General features: G+C 41.5%; 1 protein-coding gene across 1 annotated transcript in view; it reads left to right on the top strand.

Annotated features, from left to right (window-relative positions):
• ERBB4 (erb-b2 receptor tyrosine kinase 4) overlaps window positions 1-18,899 on the top strand; it is a 1,004,693-nt gene that overhangs the window by 650,970 nt on the left and 334,824 nt on the right. Inside the window, exon 4 of the mRNA XM_066575628.1 lies at window positions 986-1,111. Coding sequence (XP_066431725.1) covers window positions 986-1,111 — 126 coding nt within the window. The remainder of the gene's footprint in view (window positions 1-985; window positions 1,112-18,899) is intronic.

Raw genomic sequence — 18,899 nt, forward strand, 5'->3', positions numbered from 1 at the left:
AAACCTTATCTCACCTTCTATAAACTCTCTCCCTATCTTCATAATATAACTTTCCTATGCATAATTCTAAAAACCCGTGTTCTCAAAATTCAGTTACCTTAGACTTTGATATCCAGCGCGACTATGATTCAACTACCATACCTCCCAGCCGTTGTCTTCCTGAATTAATCCACATTCTTGTATTTCCCATATTTTATTGCTATCTGTTTTGCACAGCCAAAACGAATAAAAGTGTCTAATGGAATAAAAAGTTGTGAAGCTTTTGTATTAGAACGGCTGTGGACAAATTATCCAAGATGCAGATTTGGTCTACCGCATACAGCTCCTCTACAGATCACATTTTTTCAATTGTATCTCCCAAAAAATGTCAATGTCAAATGGAAAACAAAAGATTGATACAGAACACACAAACATTTGCTTTTCCTTTCATGTACTTTTAAAAGCATTTCTGGCACAACATCCCTGCCTCATCAACCACCGAACGCTTAATTTTTGTATTTTTTTGTAAGTTTTAATTAACAACTTTCAATGAACCCACAAGCAAAGCACAACAAAGATTTTGTGTTGCGTGCCAACACAATCCCCAGTACAAGCAATCCTCTGGCTTCATTGTACTGTCTTGGCAGAAAGCTGCATTTTAGACATTCTCTATTACATTTAATGTTCTACTTTCCACCATTCATTTTGTAAGAATTTGTTTTATTGAAGAACGCATCGGTCGAAAAGGTTCTGTTATAGGTTTGTTGTACATGGAAGTGAATAAAGAGTGATTATGAGATGAGACTCTGCAATCTTCAATACGTAGCTTGAGGTTAATAGACCCGACACATAATTTATTATTCACCTTCCTTTCGGTGTGATGTGAGAACCACACACAATAGGGGTCAATAGAATTACAGTTGTCTGCTACAATGGATCGTTACAATGTTGCATCGGTTATAGTGACTTCATGTTCTATTTTTTTTTTTTTTTTCATCTGCTATAGAAATTTTGAATGGAGGAGTGTATCTGGATCGAAATGACTTCCTCTGTTATGCGGACACCATAAACTGGCAGGACATCGTCCGCAATCCCAATGCTACAGTGATCTCGATGAACAGAAACCCCAACTGTAAGTGTGCATGGTACTGCATTCTTATTATGGCACTATTGTTCAGATGTTACTTGGGCATTCAAGATGGCTAGGAGTAAGTTTATGAGAGAAGAACATACACAGCCCATTAGTACCAGCAACCTGACCATAATCTAGTGATTTCTCTTACTTCACCACTGCATTACCAACTACAAGACATTAACCCTTTCCAATCCACTGTCTGACCTCTGAAGACATTATGATTTAAGGCTGTACAGCTCCGATGTTGGAAGACGTCCGTCGGGTTCTCTTACTGTATATTGTCAGCCTCTCTGCTGTCGGAGCCTATCCAACGTGTCACCTCATGCAGTACTGGCTTTAGCCAGCAGATAGTGCTGTTGTATAACAGCAGAAAAAGAGTAAGCCCCCTAGGAAAACCAGGATACAATTTAGATTGTAAAGGGTTAAAGCATTAGGTGATGACGTAATAAATGTTACATCCCTGCGAGACTAAATATAACATTTCATCATGGGCTACTTGCTGTTAGACACAATAACACATCAGAGAATTCATTTACTCTGTTTAAAATTTTCCTTAAGCCAAAGTGTTCTGCTTCTTGGAGAGTCAAAAGAAAAAAGAAGGATATTATAGCACTAGGCCCAGATTACTTCTCGCGTTTCTCAGGATTAAACCATTTACACATCAGCCTTTATTGTAGTATATAAATTCTGGTCCCTCCTCTCAGAGGGCGCCTCTGTTTGTGGAGTTCTGGGCTGTCTGACTATCAGATAAGCCCCTGATGTTCCTTCTTATTGGTTTGGTGTTACATCTGCTTCCTAGGTCAGGAACACTATCTTTTCTTTTTAGTGAGAGCACCTAGAAGTGAGTGTGGAGACTTATAAGGCCATTCATGCTCCTCTGGGTAATATGCAAATAAGGGAGATGGAACAATACAATATCTTTCCCTTATTACCCAGAGAAGCATGGACAACCTTACAAGTCTCCTCACTCCTCACTCACCTTGTAGGTGCTCTCCCTAAGGAGAAAAGATAGTGCTCCTGACCCACGTCACAGACCTCTCGCTAGCCAAGCCAGAAACCTACTGCACACTGATGAGGGGCAAACACCCTGAAACAGCTGTCTGTGTATGGACTCTGGCTTGGCTTTCAATTCCCAGTCATTGTTACAAGGCTTGTATAGAGAGTCTAACATTGACTTGCAGGAATGCTGCCTTCCAATAGGTGGCGCTGCAGAGGTATTGTTGCATCTCCTTTCTAGCTCTGCTGTGATTACATCTGTTTCTGCCACCCTTTTTTCATCTAGGAACAGTCTAGGTATCCCCATTTTATGTAGAAGGACACATTTTGGCAGCTTTGCCCTCCATTTTTCTTGCCACCAATAGCCTGTGCCAGTTTAATGTGTTTGTGACCCGAGAAAGACCTTTCTTACCCAACTCAAGACCCACAATTATTACTTGAGATAGCAAGGTAATCCAGAGAAACCGATTATAGGTTCCAAGTGATGGAGATATACAATGTTCATTAGAATACAAAGTAGATTTCTAATACATTTTTCGCTGTTGTGGAAAAAATACATTATTTGTAACGGTTGTAATCAGTTGTAAGGATGAACTAGATCCTTCTTTACTGACATAATTAGAATGCATTTCCTCGCTGGACACGTTTGTCCCAGTGAAGATTGTTTCATTATTCCATTATATGACCCCATTAGGATTGGGTATAATTTCTTTATTACGGTATATGAACTCTTCGCTCATTCTATGAAGTTGTTATTGTTACTATTCGTTGACAATGACCCTCGTAGGTTGTTGATGTTATTGCTAATAACATTGTGTAATGACTCTTCTGCTGGTTAATAGTGCTTTGAGTGGCATGTTCTTGTAAGATTCTGCAGAATATTCCTGTGTTTAGAGTATCAAGGTGAATTGAGCAAAGCAGTAAAGCATTGTAGGGATTTGCTCTACCAGAAACATTGTACAAAAGCTCCAAGCATCCCCATAATGCTCCATCAAGCAGCTTTGCAATTGCAATTATTGCCTCCAGAGCAAGCAAGCACAACAAGATAGGACTACATTCTGATTAGCCAAGGCAATTCGCACACCTGTAGTAAAACATGAAAGGCTGAATTATGCTGTAGTTACACAGTTTGGAGTGTAGCGTTCTTGGCTCAGATAACTATGGTGTTTGTTGTTTAGCTTGTGGCAGAAAAACGTTATTTTTGGTTGTTGGCGTTCTTTAGTTGCCTCTTAGCTATATTCTTTCTAGGACAGCTGGATGGCAACTAATATGACCTGGGGTCATTTTCTAGTTTGACCTTCCCAGACAGACCTTTTTATGCCATAACCCCTTAGAACCCCAGTATGTATATGCTTCTTCTGGGTGCACAGGAGTGGGATTGTTCGCATTCTGACAGCAGTTTTTAAATAGCCTGATTGGCATTTAGGGTGGCTTCACACGAGCGTATTTTTGTGCGTGCATACGCACGCAAAAAAACACGCTTCTATTAGCCCCAATGCATTCCCTATGGTGTGTGCACATGTCCATGCTTTACATGCATGTGCCTGCAAAGATAGGACATGCGTGCACCATAGGGAATGCACGCATTGTTTTCAATGGAGCCGCGGCTGCTGCCTGCGGCTCCATTGAAAACAATGGTCTGCCAGCACCCCTACATTCTTTTTTAGGGAAGGGCTTTACAAATAAGCTCTTCCCTGAAAAAGAAAGATTTTAGTGTAAAAAAAAAAAATAAATAAATAAAAAATATACTTACCTCTCCGCCGCTGCCGTGACCCGCACGAGGATGAAGAACACTTCTGCCGCATGCAGCAGATGTTTCCCTCATCCCCACATCTGTGACAGATGCAGCAGAGGAATTCTTCAATTCTCTACCGCAGCTGTCACACATGTCAGCTGTGGTAGAGGATTCTGCTGCCGGCAATTGATTTCAGGGAAGGACTTTAAATATAAGCCCTTCCCTGAAAATCAAGTAAAAGTAGTTTAAAAAAAAAAAGATACTCACCTTGCTTCAGCTGCCGGGTTCAGCTGCGTCTTCTCCCGCTGTCCCCTACACTGTGGTGCTGATCTATCAGCAGGCGGTGCTCAGCTAATCACAGGTAGCTCTTGCTTTATATGTAAAGCCCTTCCCTGAAAAAGAATGCAGGGGTGCCGGCAGGCCATTGTTATCAATGGAGCCGCTGGCAGCAGCTGCAGCTCCATTGATAACAATGCACGGACCTGCATTCACCCGTGTTTTTGCACGTACATTGGTGCGCACCTATGTACGCACCTATATATGCGCAAAAACACGCTCGTGTGAAGCCACACTTAGGGGTTCCAAAAGGCTTCCCGCAATGAGATTGCAAAGTGGTATCCAGGTGTCATGGAAGCCAGGGGCCTTGAGAAGACCCCCTGGCTGCCATGTATTTCTGCCCATGGATCCTTACACCAATGGAAGGTCTTGTGGAGTCTATGCCTTATCAGGACAGAACTGTTTTGGCTACATGAGGGTAAATAGTAGGCGGTTGGTTTCAATGTTTTAGTATATATATATATATATATATATATATATATATATATATATATATATATATATATATATCATTGTGGTAACTGCAATAGGTATGTTAGAAAAGAAATCTAATTTTGGTTTACAGCACCCTGGTGGCCAATCTAGTGAACTGCACCAACTGCAATATGTCGTATGTCAACAAACCAATGAGAAACCATCAAATTCCCTCTCTTTCTATACGACGAATCAAGATGGTGGGGGCAAAATTGGAATGTTTTTTGTCTCTCCTATAAAGTTTGACCGATTTGACATATAACCTATTGCAGCCACTACGACAATATATATGTATGTATACACACTTCATTGTGATAAACTTGAGGATTAATCACGTTTCAGGAATACCATCTCCTGGGCAAGGTAGTTGGCACACATACAGAAACTCACTCACAGTTCACAGATTCTGTTTAACCCCTTAGTGATGGCCCCATAGTGTTTCTACGTCCTGTCCTGCTGTGCTTAATTCCTAGAGGACGTAGAAACATGCATCCTTTAGGAACGAAAGCCCTGCAGGCTCAGGACGTGATAGCTCCTTGCTGCCAGTTACCGGAGGTAGCCGACAGCATGGAGCTGTCATCCAGGGCCGCGGGACCCCACCCATGAGGGGAGGTGAAATTAGGTACCTAAAGTCCCCAGAGTTATCTGCGAACCTTGCCCGGCTTCTGCGCACGCGTCAGTCGCCAAAATGGCAGACGCAGGCGCAAAAGCCGTAGATTGGCGGGGTAATTTAAAAACTCCCCGCACCAGGTTACTAAATGTAGCCAAGAGCCTGGAGATTTCATGGGGTGCCATAGTACTGTTAGGGAATTCAATGTTCCGTCAATATGCTGTGAGGCTCCAAATCAAAGGCTGTTATGGCGGCCGCCATGAGAAAGCTATGAAACACAGAGATCAGGCCTGTGTCTAGAAGCAATCTGTTTTTATTGTGTACATTGCCTTATTCTTATACAGAAAATAGTAGGCGTATCAGTAGGCTAGTGTTACAGAGGTTGACCTGTTTTACTGGTACATAATTTTGTCTTCTCTATAAACAATGCTTTATTTGTTTGTATGTAGACATCGTGTCTGGTACCCTGATTATCATCACACTCTACATTCTAATCACATGCCCTACCTAGACAGCAGTTAAGAACAAAGCATTCCACACAACCTTTTGATCAGTGTAACGAGATAAACAAGATCTTGGAGACATGATGGACATTTAAGATTACACCTCTACTTAATGTAATTAAGTACTAAGCTAAATGTACGAGCATTTAGCAGACCTTTTCATAGGACACAGAATAGAGTGTACAATTTAGGCCTACAGCCTCCGGAAACGTATATCAAAGATACATACATATATAAATTAATATGTTCATAACCCTCACAATCCCCCATTTTGAAACAGTCCATCTTGAAAAGAGCCTTTGTAGTGGTACTATCAAGGGTGCTAAGCCACCCCTGCCGGTCTTTCTATCCTCTTCGCCGGATCCCCACTGTTGTTGCTCTTTTACGTATGACTGTTTTAACGATATCGTAGAGGGAGCGATTCCAGATAATTTGCTTGTCTCCGTATCCCACAGAATGTCCATAAATTGCAAACACTCAAAAGAATGAACAAAGAAACAGTATTAGTAAAGGGTGAAACATAAAATCCATCATCTTTCCTGCAATAGGTGACCATTCAGTAAAAATATCATACCAGTTATACTCTGTGTCTACCTGGATCTTAGTACCTAGGCTGACTAGCTTATCTCCTACCCATACATTTTTCTAATTCCATAAGGGAGAGGTTAGTAACATCCAAATGCTTTTAAAGGTGTTCAGTATCTATCATTAGTCTTACAATTCTACCCAAGGATACTGTCAGAGTTGACATAGGGATAGCATCTGGGTACCAGTAGTACCTTAATGTTGCTTCAGCATCTGGCAAAAATGTGTAAGTTTCTGTAAATCAATGTATCACCGATATGTTCTGTATACATCCAGACAATGGAGTGGTGAGATTATACATACTGGTGGTTCCAGTTCGGTTGGCAACAAAGAATATATACATATTGGGGGCCAACTTCTATCAGCATATAGAAGAAGCAGGTAACACCGTCCAATCACATATGCTGATTGAAGGCTGCTGGAAACATGGCTCATATGCGGCTGTACTCCGTCCACATGCTAGGCCATCCAGTGTTTCTTCACAGTTCTCTATGCCATGGGTTTTATTTTCCCTATAAATCATAGTACCTGTGAACTTGGGCAACCAATATTGGAAAGCATATAGAGGCGGTCCGAACACCACAGGTAGTACTACAAACTTACACATCAGGCTTGTGTCCTTTACATCATAAAATCATTTCCCCAGTGCTATACTCATCAGAGCATTCTACACCATCAGCCCGGGGCCGTATCCAGGATGCTACTGGAATTACATTATTGAGAATATTTCTCCACAATTTTCCATTATTTGTCATCACATCTGACCGCTTTATCCTTCTCGTGAATCATATATACATATTGCAGGCTACATTGTGTATAGTTCATGAATTTACTCATATTTACAAACAACTCCTTTTAAACCGCAAAACCAGATTAAAAAGGCGTTAATACATCCTTATCATATCCTAATGCAAGACATCGGGGGAGGAACAAGGAAGGCATGCATTGTGCCTGAACATTTATCAATCTAGAAACATCCTGTCCTACCCCAGCCATTTTATTTTTCATCACCTCTAAATCTATAGAGTTCAGAACCCCTACACCTGTACCAATTCCCCCTAATAGGGTATCATACCATTTTCGTTTTCCTCTGGTGCAGGGTTTCATTGCCTGAAGAGAAATATTATAATGCACAATGGTTTTCTGGCTCTTTGTGGATGATAAGGGGGTGTCAAATGCCTGGGAGTTACCCAGGGCAGACATGAAGTGTTGCATTATTTCACCTGTGAAATGTGTACCTCTATCTGACTCGATTACCTCTGGTACCCCGTATCTGCAGATTACCTTATTCATGAGCTTCTTTTCGGTTACCTGCTCATTTACTTTTGTAACAGGGTACGCCTCCAACCTGAAAAACAACAACAACAAGCACATATTCATACTTCCCAACACGTGGGAGCTGAATGTCGTCAATTTGCAATCCCTGAAATGGGTAGAGTGGTCCTGGCAAGTGCCTTTGTGGTCAATTTACTTCTACCCTGTTGCTTACGGCATAGCTCATGCAAAACTGGACAAATGATGTAGCAGCTACAAAGAACCCAGGGGGCAACCCTTTCTCTCTCAAGCGTAGGTAACATAGCTGCCTTCGATAGGTGAGTCTTTCCATGGATCAGCTGGGCCATCATGGGGTACAGGGATCGTGGTAGGCAAGTTACTGACTGTTTGCCATACGCCACCCTGTTCTACTGCTCTCATATTAGTCCATTTATCTTTTTCTTCTTTGCTGGCTTGTGACTGTAATGTCTTTAGTACATCAATGTTCAAATTTTTATCAAAGTCCAAATCATAGTCTCTGACTTGTGCGGTCAGTATCTTCTTTTCTTCTTTCTTCCACGGCTTGAGGGCCGCTGTCTGCGCTGAAGTCTGCTAGGGCGTTGCCTTTTGCTTCTGCACTGTTGGCTTTAGTATGAGCTTTCACCTTCAGGATTGCTACTTTGTCTGGTAGGAGTAGGGCTTTCATAAGGTTCTGTACTGCTACACCATTCTCAATGGGTTGTCCTACAGAAGTTTAAAAATGTCTGGCCTTCCATATTGGGCCGTAACCATGATCTATGCCGAATACATACCAGGAGTCAGTGTAAATGGTTACCTTCTGTCACTCTACACGCCTCAGTGAGGGCCTTCAGTTCCGCTTCTTGTACTGAGACATGCGGAGGCATTCTGCTTTTAGAGATCTTGTTGTGTGAACACTGCATATCTGGTGTGGAGTCATCAATCACCCTGGTACCATCTATAAAAACAACTCAAAATATGTATTAACAAGGGGTTTCAATAACTCTTTAAACTTTTCTTGTTGCATCAATGCTAGACAATCATGCTGATATTCTATTCCAAATAGATCACGTTCTTATTTGCAAAAATTTTTAAAAATAGCTGATCTGTAATACATAGATCACCTATGCATCACCCTCCCCCATTTGATCACCTATGCCTCCCCCTCCCCCATTTGAAACAGGATACTCAATTGGAAAAAGAGTAGCCGGGTTCACCATTGAAAAGAAATATTAAAGGGGGGGGGGGGGGCATGAGCAAAGCACATTGCAACCTTATTTGACGAGCTAGAGACAGATGTTTAGGTTGCACTTGAGTGAGTATACTCTGAATGTCATGAGGGGTGAGAACCACTAGAAGGGTAGTTCAGGACCAACTCAGAAGACTTGTCAACCACTACTTGTACTGCTGCCACCGCACAGACACAGGAGGGGGCTCCTCGGGCTACCGGATCCAATCTCATGGAGTAATACCCAAGTGACCGTGGACATCCTCCATGTTTTTGCGTCAATACTGCTGTCGCATGAAAGGCCAGGGACGGCAGTATGAGACAAGTCCCAAAAAGGTGCGAAGCTTTGGCAGCAGAAGAAGATACAGAAATGGCTTGAACTGCAGCCCTGTGTCATTCTGTGAGATGTCTGCCTTCTTGAGCTAGACAACAACCTTTTGTTTACAAAGCTGTAATTTCTCCTTTTTAAGCCTTGCAGCCATTAAAAAAAAAAAATAAAAATTTTTAGAAGAGAAATAGATGCAGATTGACATGTTTCAGATCCTCAGCACAAAGCTGGAAAGTCATTAACATATTGCAACAGCACAGTCCCCTCAGGCGGAGTCCAAGCCTGCAGGACAATTACATAAATGCCCTTTTGTCTGAAAAAGGGCCGGAGATTCAGACTGTCTCCACTCTGGCTTATTATCTATGACCTTAGGGATTTCAATAGACCTTCTACAAAGGCCATACTAAGTACATGTTTGCCCATCTTTTCTATGCCCCTATACCCCAGATCTGACTAATGTTGTTGAAGGCGGGCATAGAATGGTTTTACACTTTCATCCTTCTCTTTGTGTGATATTAGAAAGAGACAAGGAGGATTCTCTCAATTTTTTTTTTTTTTCTTTTTTTCCCAATGTTTCAGACAAATTAAAAATATTTTACCACTTCTCAATTCTCTATGTTTAATTTTATCCCAATCTGTGCCACAATAGTCTTTCACATAATTTTAGATTATCGTTCCCACTGCCTTCCCTGTTTTACATCTGCTCCTATTCCACCCTCCGCTCCCTGCATCTCTTTCTTGTCCTCATGCTTCCACTCACTAGCCTAGGATCTAGTGAGCATAGGCATAACCAGTTTGTGCCGAGGAGCTCCGCAAGCAGGGCAGCTCTCTCTCCAATCCGGGTTCTGTTGTCCACAATGCCAGCAGGTCCATCCCTCCAGTCCAATGTTTGACCTTGGAGTGGATGACTTGGCATAGGGTGGGGAGGAGACGGTTGGAATTGAGATGAAGGAGGGGGTGAAGATGGAAGAGGGAACTGACCCCACAATGAGAGAACATCTTTGAATTCTTTTCTCATTTCATTTTCAGCTACTGAACAGTATATATATATATATGATACAACATACTTCCTATGTAGCCAAATATAACCAATTCTTAATTCAGATTTCTTTGCAAAGACAAGTAGGTCTTCTAAAGCCCAGTACTCCACCCTTTGAAATGTATCTTATCTTCTATAGAACACAGAAACTTCTCCAGACAGATAGCAAAAGCTGTATAACAGGTTCCACTGCCTGTAAACATCTTCTAAACTGCAAATTCACACTCACTAAGGGGGGTTTTATTCATTCCTATACGGACTGATAATATGTGAAGTAGAAATTGGGATTGTATTTACTGTACACCAGACTTCCAATAATGAGCGAATTATGTATAGGTAAGAAAAACTCTTAGTACCGCGGTTTTTACACAATTCGCTCAGAATAGGCTACCCAATGACAAACACAATACAACTTATGCCCATTTCTACTCACATACTGATATTCACCACACTGTGACCACTCAGCGGCCAATATATTATAGGGGGCTTTATTCCACCCTGGCATTATTAACAATTCATCAGACACTTCTTTGTTCTTAGCTACCGACATTTTCGTACTATTGCGGATTTTCTTAAACAGCGACATTTTCACACTAAGCCCGATTATCACAAGAAATTCTTCAACTATCAGTTTATCAAAATTTTCCTTTAAAACAAACTAGTGTATTACTCTCTGCGTAATCCTGTTCACAGCGCCATTTATGTATTGCTGCAAGGAGCAAGACTTAGTTCAAATTACGCTTTAAAGAGAGTTAGACACTATAAAAGGCTCATACTGTAGTTGATTGGGACCCTAATAAGTGGGATGGGGACCAATATTCATTTGCCAATTTCTTTAGCTATCTTTCACACCTTATCCTCTTTACCAGCAGTATGGACAATGGCTGGCGGTTTATGTACACCAAGAGGCTTATTGTTTTTATTCTTTCACACACATAAAACAATTGTTTGTTTCACTATTTTCTTATGCAGTCTTCCATACCTTATCCTCTTTACCAGCACTATGGCCAATGGCTGGCGGTTTATATACACCAAGAGGCTTATTATTTTTATTATTATTTTCTTTATACACTCTTCAAATAAAATACTGTTGTTCATTGAAGATGAATTACACTTTAAACAGAACTTTTGTTATTAATTTGACTAAAGTACTTATCAGGTGTTTCAAGTACACAATTATCTCATATTAATATCTTAATTCAATAATATTCAAATTAACACAACCCAATATTTTTGAATTCCACGAATCTGTATATACATATATACACTGTGGTAATCCTGGGCTATTATCTCACACAACTAGTCTCAGGAATAAAATTAGATGCCCCTCCTTTGGTCACTCCATTTGTTCAAGTGAGAGACTTAACATGGAGTCTAAGAGTGACCTTCACTCTATACATTACCACAATATACATATATATACACCAACATCCACTTAAAATGGAGACACACTTCTCACCTAGGCTGGACTGTGTGTAGGGTGGAGCAAGACCTGTTCCTATTGTTTTTCCCTCCCATCTCCTTACATCACCTAGCTCCACCCCCTATGGTCTGGCTCAGCATTTGGTCATTTTTGCTTCATTTCATTTCTGGTTACCGGACAGTATACACCATATAACACAGTCTAACTCTCATACAGGTCCTTCCATTTATACACACACATAAAGACAAAAACATTTGCATGTCAGTTACTACTTTTTTTTTTTTTTAAGTGTCAGTACTTCCTCACTTGTCTAAAAGTGTCGGTACTTCCCAACCCTGCTTATTTCCCCCCGTCTCAACTACTTCTCTTATACCTATAAGAGGCTCCCATCAGGGATTTTATCCCCTGAAAATTTTAGGCTTCCCTGGTACAATTTATACCATGCCTTCCAGAGATCGGCAAGAGGGTTTCATATTCTGTACACTGACCATGCAAGGTAACAAATAAAGACAATAACAGTTAAACACCCGCACAGCATATTCAGCCCACCATATGGATTCTTAAAAGCTTGAAGATTTATAAGAGGCATGCACTTCTTACCCCTCGGACAGGAAAGGAGCAGCCAGGAAGCACGGATAGATTGTGGCAAGATAAAACCTTACCTTACTGCGCAGTTTTTGTCAATCCGTGGTTCCGAGTGGCTCCTTATCCCATCTGGGTCCGGGGGGGTTCGAGGTGTAGGTGGTCCTCTTGTTCCATCAAGCCCCGCGTTCGGGCGCCAATTTCTGTTAGGGAATTCAATGTTCCGTCAATATGCTGTGAGGCTCCAAATCAAAGGCTGTTATGGCGGCCGCCATGAGAAAGCTATGAAACACAGAGATCAGGCCTGTGTCTAGAAGCAATCTGTTTTTATTGTGTACATTGCCTTATTCTTATACAGAAAATAGTAGGCGTATCAGTAGGCTAGTGTTACAGAGGTTGACCTGTTTTACTGGTACATAATTTTGTCTTCTCTATAAACAATGCTTTATTTGTTTGTATGTAGACATCGTGTCTGGTACCCTGATTATCATCACACTCTACATTCTAATCACATGCCCTACCTAGACAGCAGTTAAGAACAAAGCATTCCACACAACCTTTTGATCAGTGTAACGAGATAAACAAGATCTTGGAGACATGATGGACATTTAAGATTACACCTCTACTTAATGTAATTAAGTACTAAGCTAAATGTACGAGCATTTAGCAGACCTTTTCATAGGACACAGAATAGAGTGTACAATTTAGGCCTACAGCCTCCGGAAACGTATATCAAAGATACATACATATATAAATTAATATGTTCATAACCCTCACAGTACGCATTTCCCAGTCCCGTAAAAGTTAAAAAAAAGCTCAATTTTCACCTCCCGTCACGGATCGGATCCGTAAGGGGAGGTGAATTACTTAAATGAGGCCACCAGCGAGGTCCCCTGACGGAACCCTTCTCTGCGGACCTTTCCCCAGTTTTGGCGCATGCGCCCATCATCAAAATGTCGGACGCAAGCACAGAAGCTGGGGAGGGCAAAAGGAAATTTAAAATCTCCTGGCTACTAAAAGTAGCCAAGAGCTTGGAGATGTCACGGGGGGCCGCGGTCTTCGGTCACGTGATCGCCATTATCCAATGGATAATGGCGATCACGTAAAAGTTAAAAGACAGTTAAAGTTTGACACTCTGTTCAGTTTGGGCTCCGTTGTGCATCCAGACAGAAGATTAGGGCCACAATGGGTATGTTTCTGAACACGGGACAAATGGGGGTATACATTTTGGGGTGAATGTCTTCATTCCTATGTATGCTGTACAAAAAAAACTATTTTTAAAATGACATAATTGCCAAAAAAACAAAAATCGTAATTTTTTCCTTCTGCTTTGCTTCGATTCATTTAAAAACGGTGGAGTCCAAATACGCAGTACAGCCCTAGATGAATGCGTTAAGGGGTCTAGTTTTTATTATGGGGTCATTTGTGGGGGTTCTCTATCGATTTGGCCGCTCAAGGGGTCTACAATTGGGCAATGGGGCCTGAAACACCTTCAACCAAAATGTCTGTTCTGAAAACCACCTGCTGCTCCTTTTGGTTAGAGCCCCACTGTGCATACGGACAGAAGATTAGGGCCACAATGGGTATGTTTCTGAACACGTTTTTAAAATCACATAATTGATTAAAAAAAAAAAAAATCTTAATTTTTTACTTTTGCTTTGCTTTGATTCATTCAAAAACTGTTGGGTCAAAATACGCAGCACACCCCTAGATTAATGCGCTAAGAGGTCTAGTTTCCAAAATGAGGTAATTTGTTGGGGTCCTCTGCGTTTTGGCCGCTCAAGGGGTCTACAAGTGAGCAATGGGGCCTAAAACGCCTTCAAGCAAAATGTCTGATCTGAAAGCCACCGGCTGCTCCTCTCGGTTTTGGCCCCGTTGTACATATGGACAGAAGATTATGGCTAAAATGGGTATGTTTCTGAACACAGGACAAATGGGGATATGCATTTTGAGGTGTAAATCCTAATTTTCATGTGCACTATAGAAAAAAATCCTGTGTTAAAAATCACATATTTGCAAAAATATGAAATTTTATTTTTTCTAATTGCATTACTTCCTGAAAAGAAACTGTGGGGTCAAAATACTCATGACCCCCCTCAGTGAATACACCAAGGGGTGCAGTTTTTTAAATGGGGTCACTTGTGGGGGTATCTATCATTCTGACACTCATGAGCCTTTGCAATCTTGGCTTGGTGCCAGAAAATAAAGTGTTCCTCAAAATGTTGATAATTAATGTTAAATTTGTACACCTCCTAAATGGTTAATAAAAAACAAAAGTTTTTCAAACATGTGTCCAGAATAAAGTGAACAGATGGAAATATATATCTTAGCAAAAATGTGCACAGTATGTTTGCACATATTTGAGATATTACAGTTAAAAATGTGAAAAAATGACAATTTTTTCAAAATTTTCCCAATATTGGCACTTTTAATAAATATACACAAATTCTATGGGTCTATTTTTACCACCTAAATGAAGTACAACATGTGGTGAAAAAACAATGTCAGAATCACTTGGATATGCAAAACCTTTACGGAGTTATGATATGTTAAGTGACATGTCAGATTTCCAAAATTTGGCTCCGTCACTAAGGCGCAAACAGGCTTCGTCACTAAGGGGTCAATCTGGCTTTAACAGTAACAATAAAAAAAACAAAAACAAAACCTGGCCTTCTAGCCACTAACTATATATTAACAATCCCTCCCTAGTACACCTACACCCCAAAATCTCAAGCATCACACAGTAATAATGCCTCCTTATGCCTCCACTCATTAATAATGTCTCCTTATGCCCCTAATAAATGATAATCCCTTTTTATGAGCCCAAATATTAACAATACCTTATTTGGCTGGAGACTGTCCACAATGGTCATGTGACCAGGTGGCAGAAGACAAGGGGTAGAGCTGAACAGTGTAGAATAGAGCATTGGGTTAGTGACAGAGCTGATTATACTATTGTTTTTTTAATTTTATAGCTTTTCCATTTTCTGGATTATCTGTAGTAATAACAGTCTCAGGAGAACCTGGTCTGCTGAGTGGCCATGCCGGACCCGGAATTTTGGGCCTACCTGTGATAGCTGCTACAGCAGTAGTTACACCCCTGTTTCCACTATATTGCTGGTTGATAACATATTGATCTTCGAATAAAGATTCATAGAGTTCATGATATGCAATTACTTATATAAAAAACTAGCTTACCCGTCGCGCGTTGCTGCGAAGACAGACAGACATTCATTCGTTTTCATATATCTAGATAACAACCAATCACAGCGCAGCTTTCATGTTACCTCAGTGGTATAATATATAACAACCAATCACAGCGCAGCTTTCATGTTACCTTAGCAGTAAGAGAAATAACAACCAATCACAGCGCAACTTTTATTCTGTCTCAGCAATATAAAAAATAGCAACCAATCACAGCGCAGCTTTCATGTTACCTCTGCGGTATTATATATAGCAACCAATCACAGCGCAGCTTTCATGTTACCTCAGTGGTATAATATATAACAACGAATCACAGCACAGCTTTCATGCAACCTCAGTAGTATAAGAAGTAGCCACCAATCACAGCACAGCTTTCATGTTACCTCAGCAATATAAGAAATAGCAACCAATCACAGCACAGCTTTCATTTTACCTCAGCATTCTCAATATCCAGCAATTGTCTTGCGAAACGTTCGGCGGATGCATCATTTTGTGGTTGAACACTCATCCCTTTGCTCGTAATGCCTTTTGCTTTCGTGCTTGAGATGGAAATCAAACGATCTTTGTCTGGGGGGCATAACTGTCGACGATGCTCGTACGCGCGGCACCTATCGTAGGATAGTTGTACTATGCCAGTAATCTTCCCAGGAGTGCACTCAACAACTTCCCAAAGTCTCATGGCAATTGGATGAATGGTGTAGTAATGCATAAAGGACAGACAGACAGACAGACAGACATTCATTTATATATATCAGGAAGTGAGAAAATTACATTCCGTACGTCAAATTTGGACGCTAATTCTTTTGCGCATAGAATTGAATAATCCAGTTGGGACCCATTAGCTTTTCCTATTTATGACATAATCAATGCCCGTGCCAAATTTCAAGTTTCTATGTGAGAAAATGACATTCCGTACGTAAAATTTGGACGCTAATTCTTTTGCGCATAGAATTGAATAATGGAGTTGGGACCCATTAGCTTTTCCTATTTCTGACATATTCAATGCCCGTGCCAAATTTCAAGTTTCTATGTGAGAAAATGACATTCCGTACGTAAAAGTTGGACGCTAATTCTTTTGCGCATAAAATTGAATAATCGAGTTGGGACCCATTAGCTTTTCCTATTTATGACATAATCATGGCTCGTGCCAAATTTCAAGTTTCTATGACATTGGGAAGTGAGAGAATTAGATTCCGTGCGTAAAATTTGGACGCTAATTCTTTGGCGCTTAGAATTGAATAATTGAGTTGGGACCTATTAGCTTTTCCTATTTATGACATAATCAATGCTCATGCCAAATTTCAAGTTTCTATGACATCGCGAAGTGAGAGAATTAGTGGCAGTGATGGAAATCAAACGATCTACTTGGGGGGGGGGGGCGCAACTGTCGACGACGCTCACATGCGCGCCATTTATCGTAGGATAGTTTTACTATGCCTATAATCTTCCCAGGAGTGTACTCAACAACTTCCCAAAGTTTCATGGCGATCGGATGAATGGTGTAGTAGCGCATAAAGGACAAACACACAGACAGACACGCAGACAGACACACACGCATACATTCAATTTTATATATATAGATTTCGCCATGTTTCTTGCCGAGATGCTACTGAGTCATCTAAGGACACCATAGTAAAACCTAGAAGAATCCTTCTGATGTAACTTGCAACAATGTTTAGGAATGTCTTAGGCAATAACCTCATCTAATTTAGTTTCCCAAAGTCCATGCAGTTACTAATAGTTTATTTTATATATTTGTGGCTATCTGAAGCTTTACGTAACCTACATTTCTGTAAAAGATCAGCGGGAGGCGTGTGATTATATGTTAGGAGATGCAGATGGCAAACATACTGCACAAAGAAGAGTAAGACATGGTATAAAGACTAATTTATTATCTGCAAATGCATGTCATATTATAGCGGGAACATTCTCAGCAAACTGTTCACTTGTCAAATGGCTGTTTGCAGTTGAGCCCACAGCTTTTCAGATCCAATTAGCTACAGAAAAAGCGATCACAGGCGAGGAACAGAACCTTCCGATTTGTCTTGTCTTCGGAAGGTTGATGATGTTATACAGGGGGGGATAATAGGTGATTCACAGCTAGAAAATGTCCACTGATTTGTCTGACACAAGGGTCTAATAATGGGAGAGGTCCGCTCTTTTCGAACCACTTCCACCTTCCTATTTTATGTTCTCTCCTTTGTACGTTCTACTGTATTTAGAATTCCCAGGATACAATTCATTGCCCTGAATACCATCTCTTCATTTATAACACTGCAATATAAAAACATGACAGTTGATGAAATCTAAAGGGCCACCTCAAATGACCATTTCCGAATGGCTGGCTGTTCCCGTGTTGGATTTGACCTCTAGCCCTAATATTTTCCCCGTTACAGCAGTGCTGTGACAGTACATGTATAATGTGTCAGTCCATGTTATATCACTGGGAGCAGTTTAGAGCAATGTGTAACCTTATCAGTTTATTTCCGGAGAAGGGCATTTCAGCAGTAGAACACAACAGTGCGAACCATCTATATTAATTTACTGTACCTGCCTTTATAATCAGCTTACAAGGCAAATGTATTACTAAAAGCCAAGGTGTGGAGAATAAATGTTTTTAAAAATACCATGTTATATCCAGGCATGACTACTCAGTGGCGTCTTAACAGCATTATGGGCCCCCGGGCAAAGCAGTGCACTGGCGCCCCTACCACAACTACTCACAGGAATAAAGTGGCCGAGCGAGTTAGTAACCGATGATCTAGACCGGAGAAGTCTCTAGGGTCCATTTTCCTCTTGCACTGTATACATCTCTTTGTTGATAGTGCCAGGCTACTTTTGTTAGGACTGGCGGGGGCAGATGGACAGGGGATCCCTACACCAGCCCTCTCCCATGCCTCTACCTACTTGCCCCCCTGGGCTAGGCCCCAGGGTGACAACTGGGCGATGGTCCCTGCGCTGCAGTAGTGACAGGGACCCCAAAGAAGGAGGGACAGGGAGACCAGCAGGTGAGCACCACATAGCTGACTGGAAGCCACAAGTGAGCAGACCAGAAAGTAATCGTGAAACAAGCAGGGTCAAACCGAAAGACATGTGTGGAGTACAGGAGGGCAAAACAGAGGCAGAGTCCAATGAAAGGCCGAAGTCAAACACACAAAAGTCAGGTCAATAATTGCGGGTGTAGGTAGACAAGTCAAACCAAACACTGGCAACCAGAGTCAGGCTCAGCAAGGTATATATGCAGAACTGCCCACCCAGAGGGGCAGGGCGAAGTCAGATGACGACCAGAGGAAATCATAAAGCCGCCTCCCCTCGGCGGCGCGCACCAGCTTGAGCACCACGTGGCCAACCAATGGACAGGTGCGCCCGTGCACGACGCGGGATGCGCCGCCGACCGCCACGACCAACCACCAGAGTGGGGGAACCCCAGACAGAGCCACCAGCCTGGGCCCCCATAGCACCAGAACGAG

Source organism: Eleutherodactylus coqui, chromosome 8, assembly GCF_035609145.1.
Source record: "Eleutherodactylus coqui strain aEleCoq1 chromosome 8, aEleCoq1.hap1, whole genome shotgun sequence".
Lineage (NCBI taxonomy): Eukaryota > Metazoa > Chordata > Amphibia > Anura > Eleutherodactylidae > Eleutherodactylus > Eleutherodactylus coqui.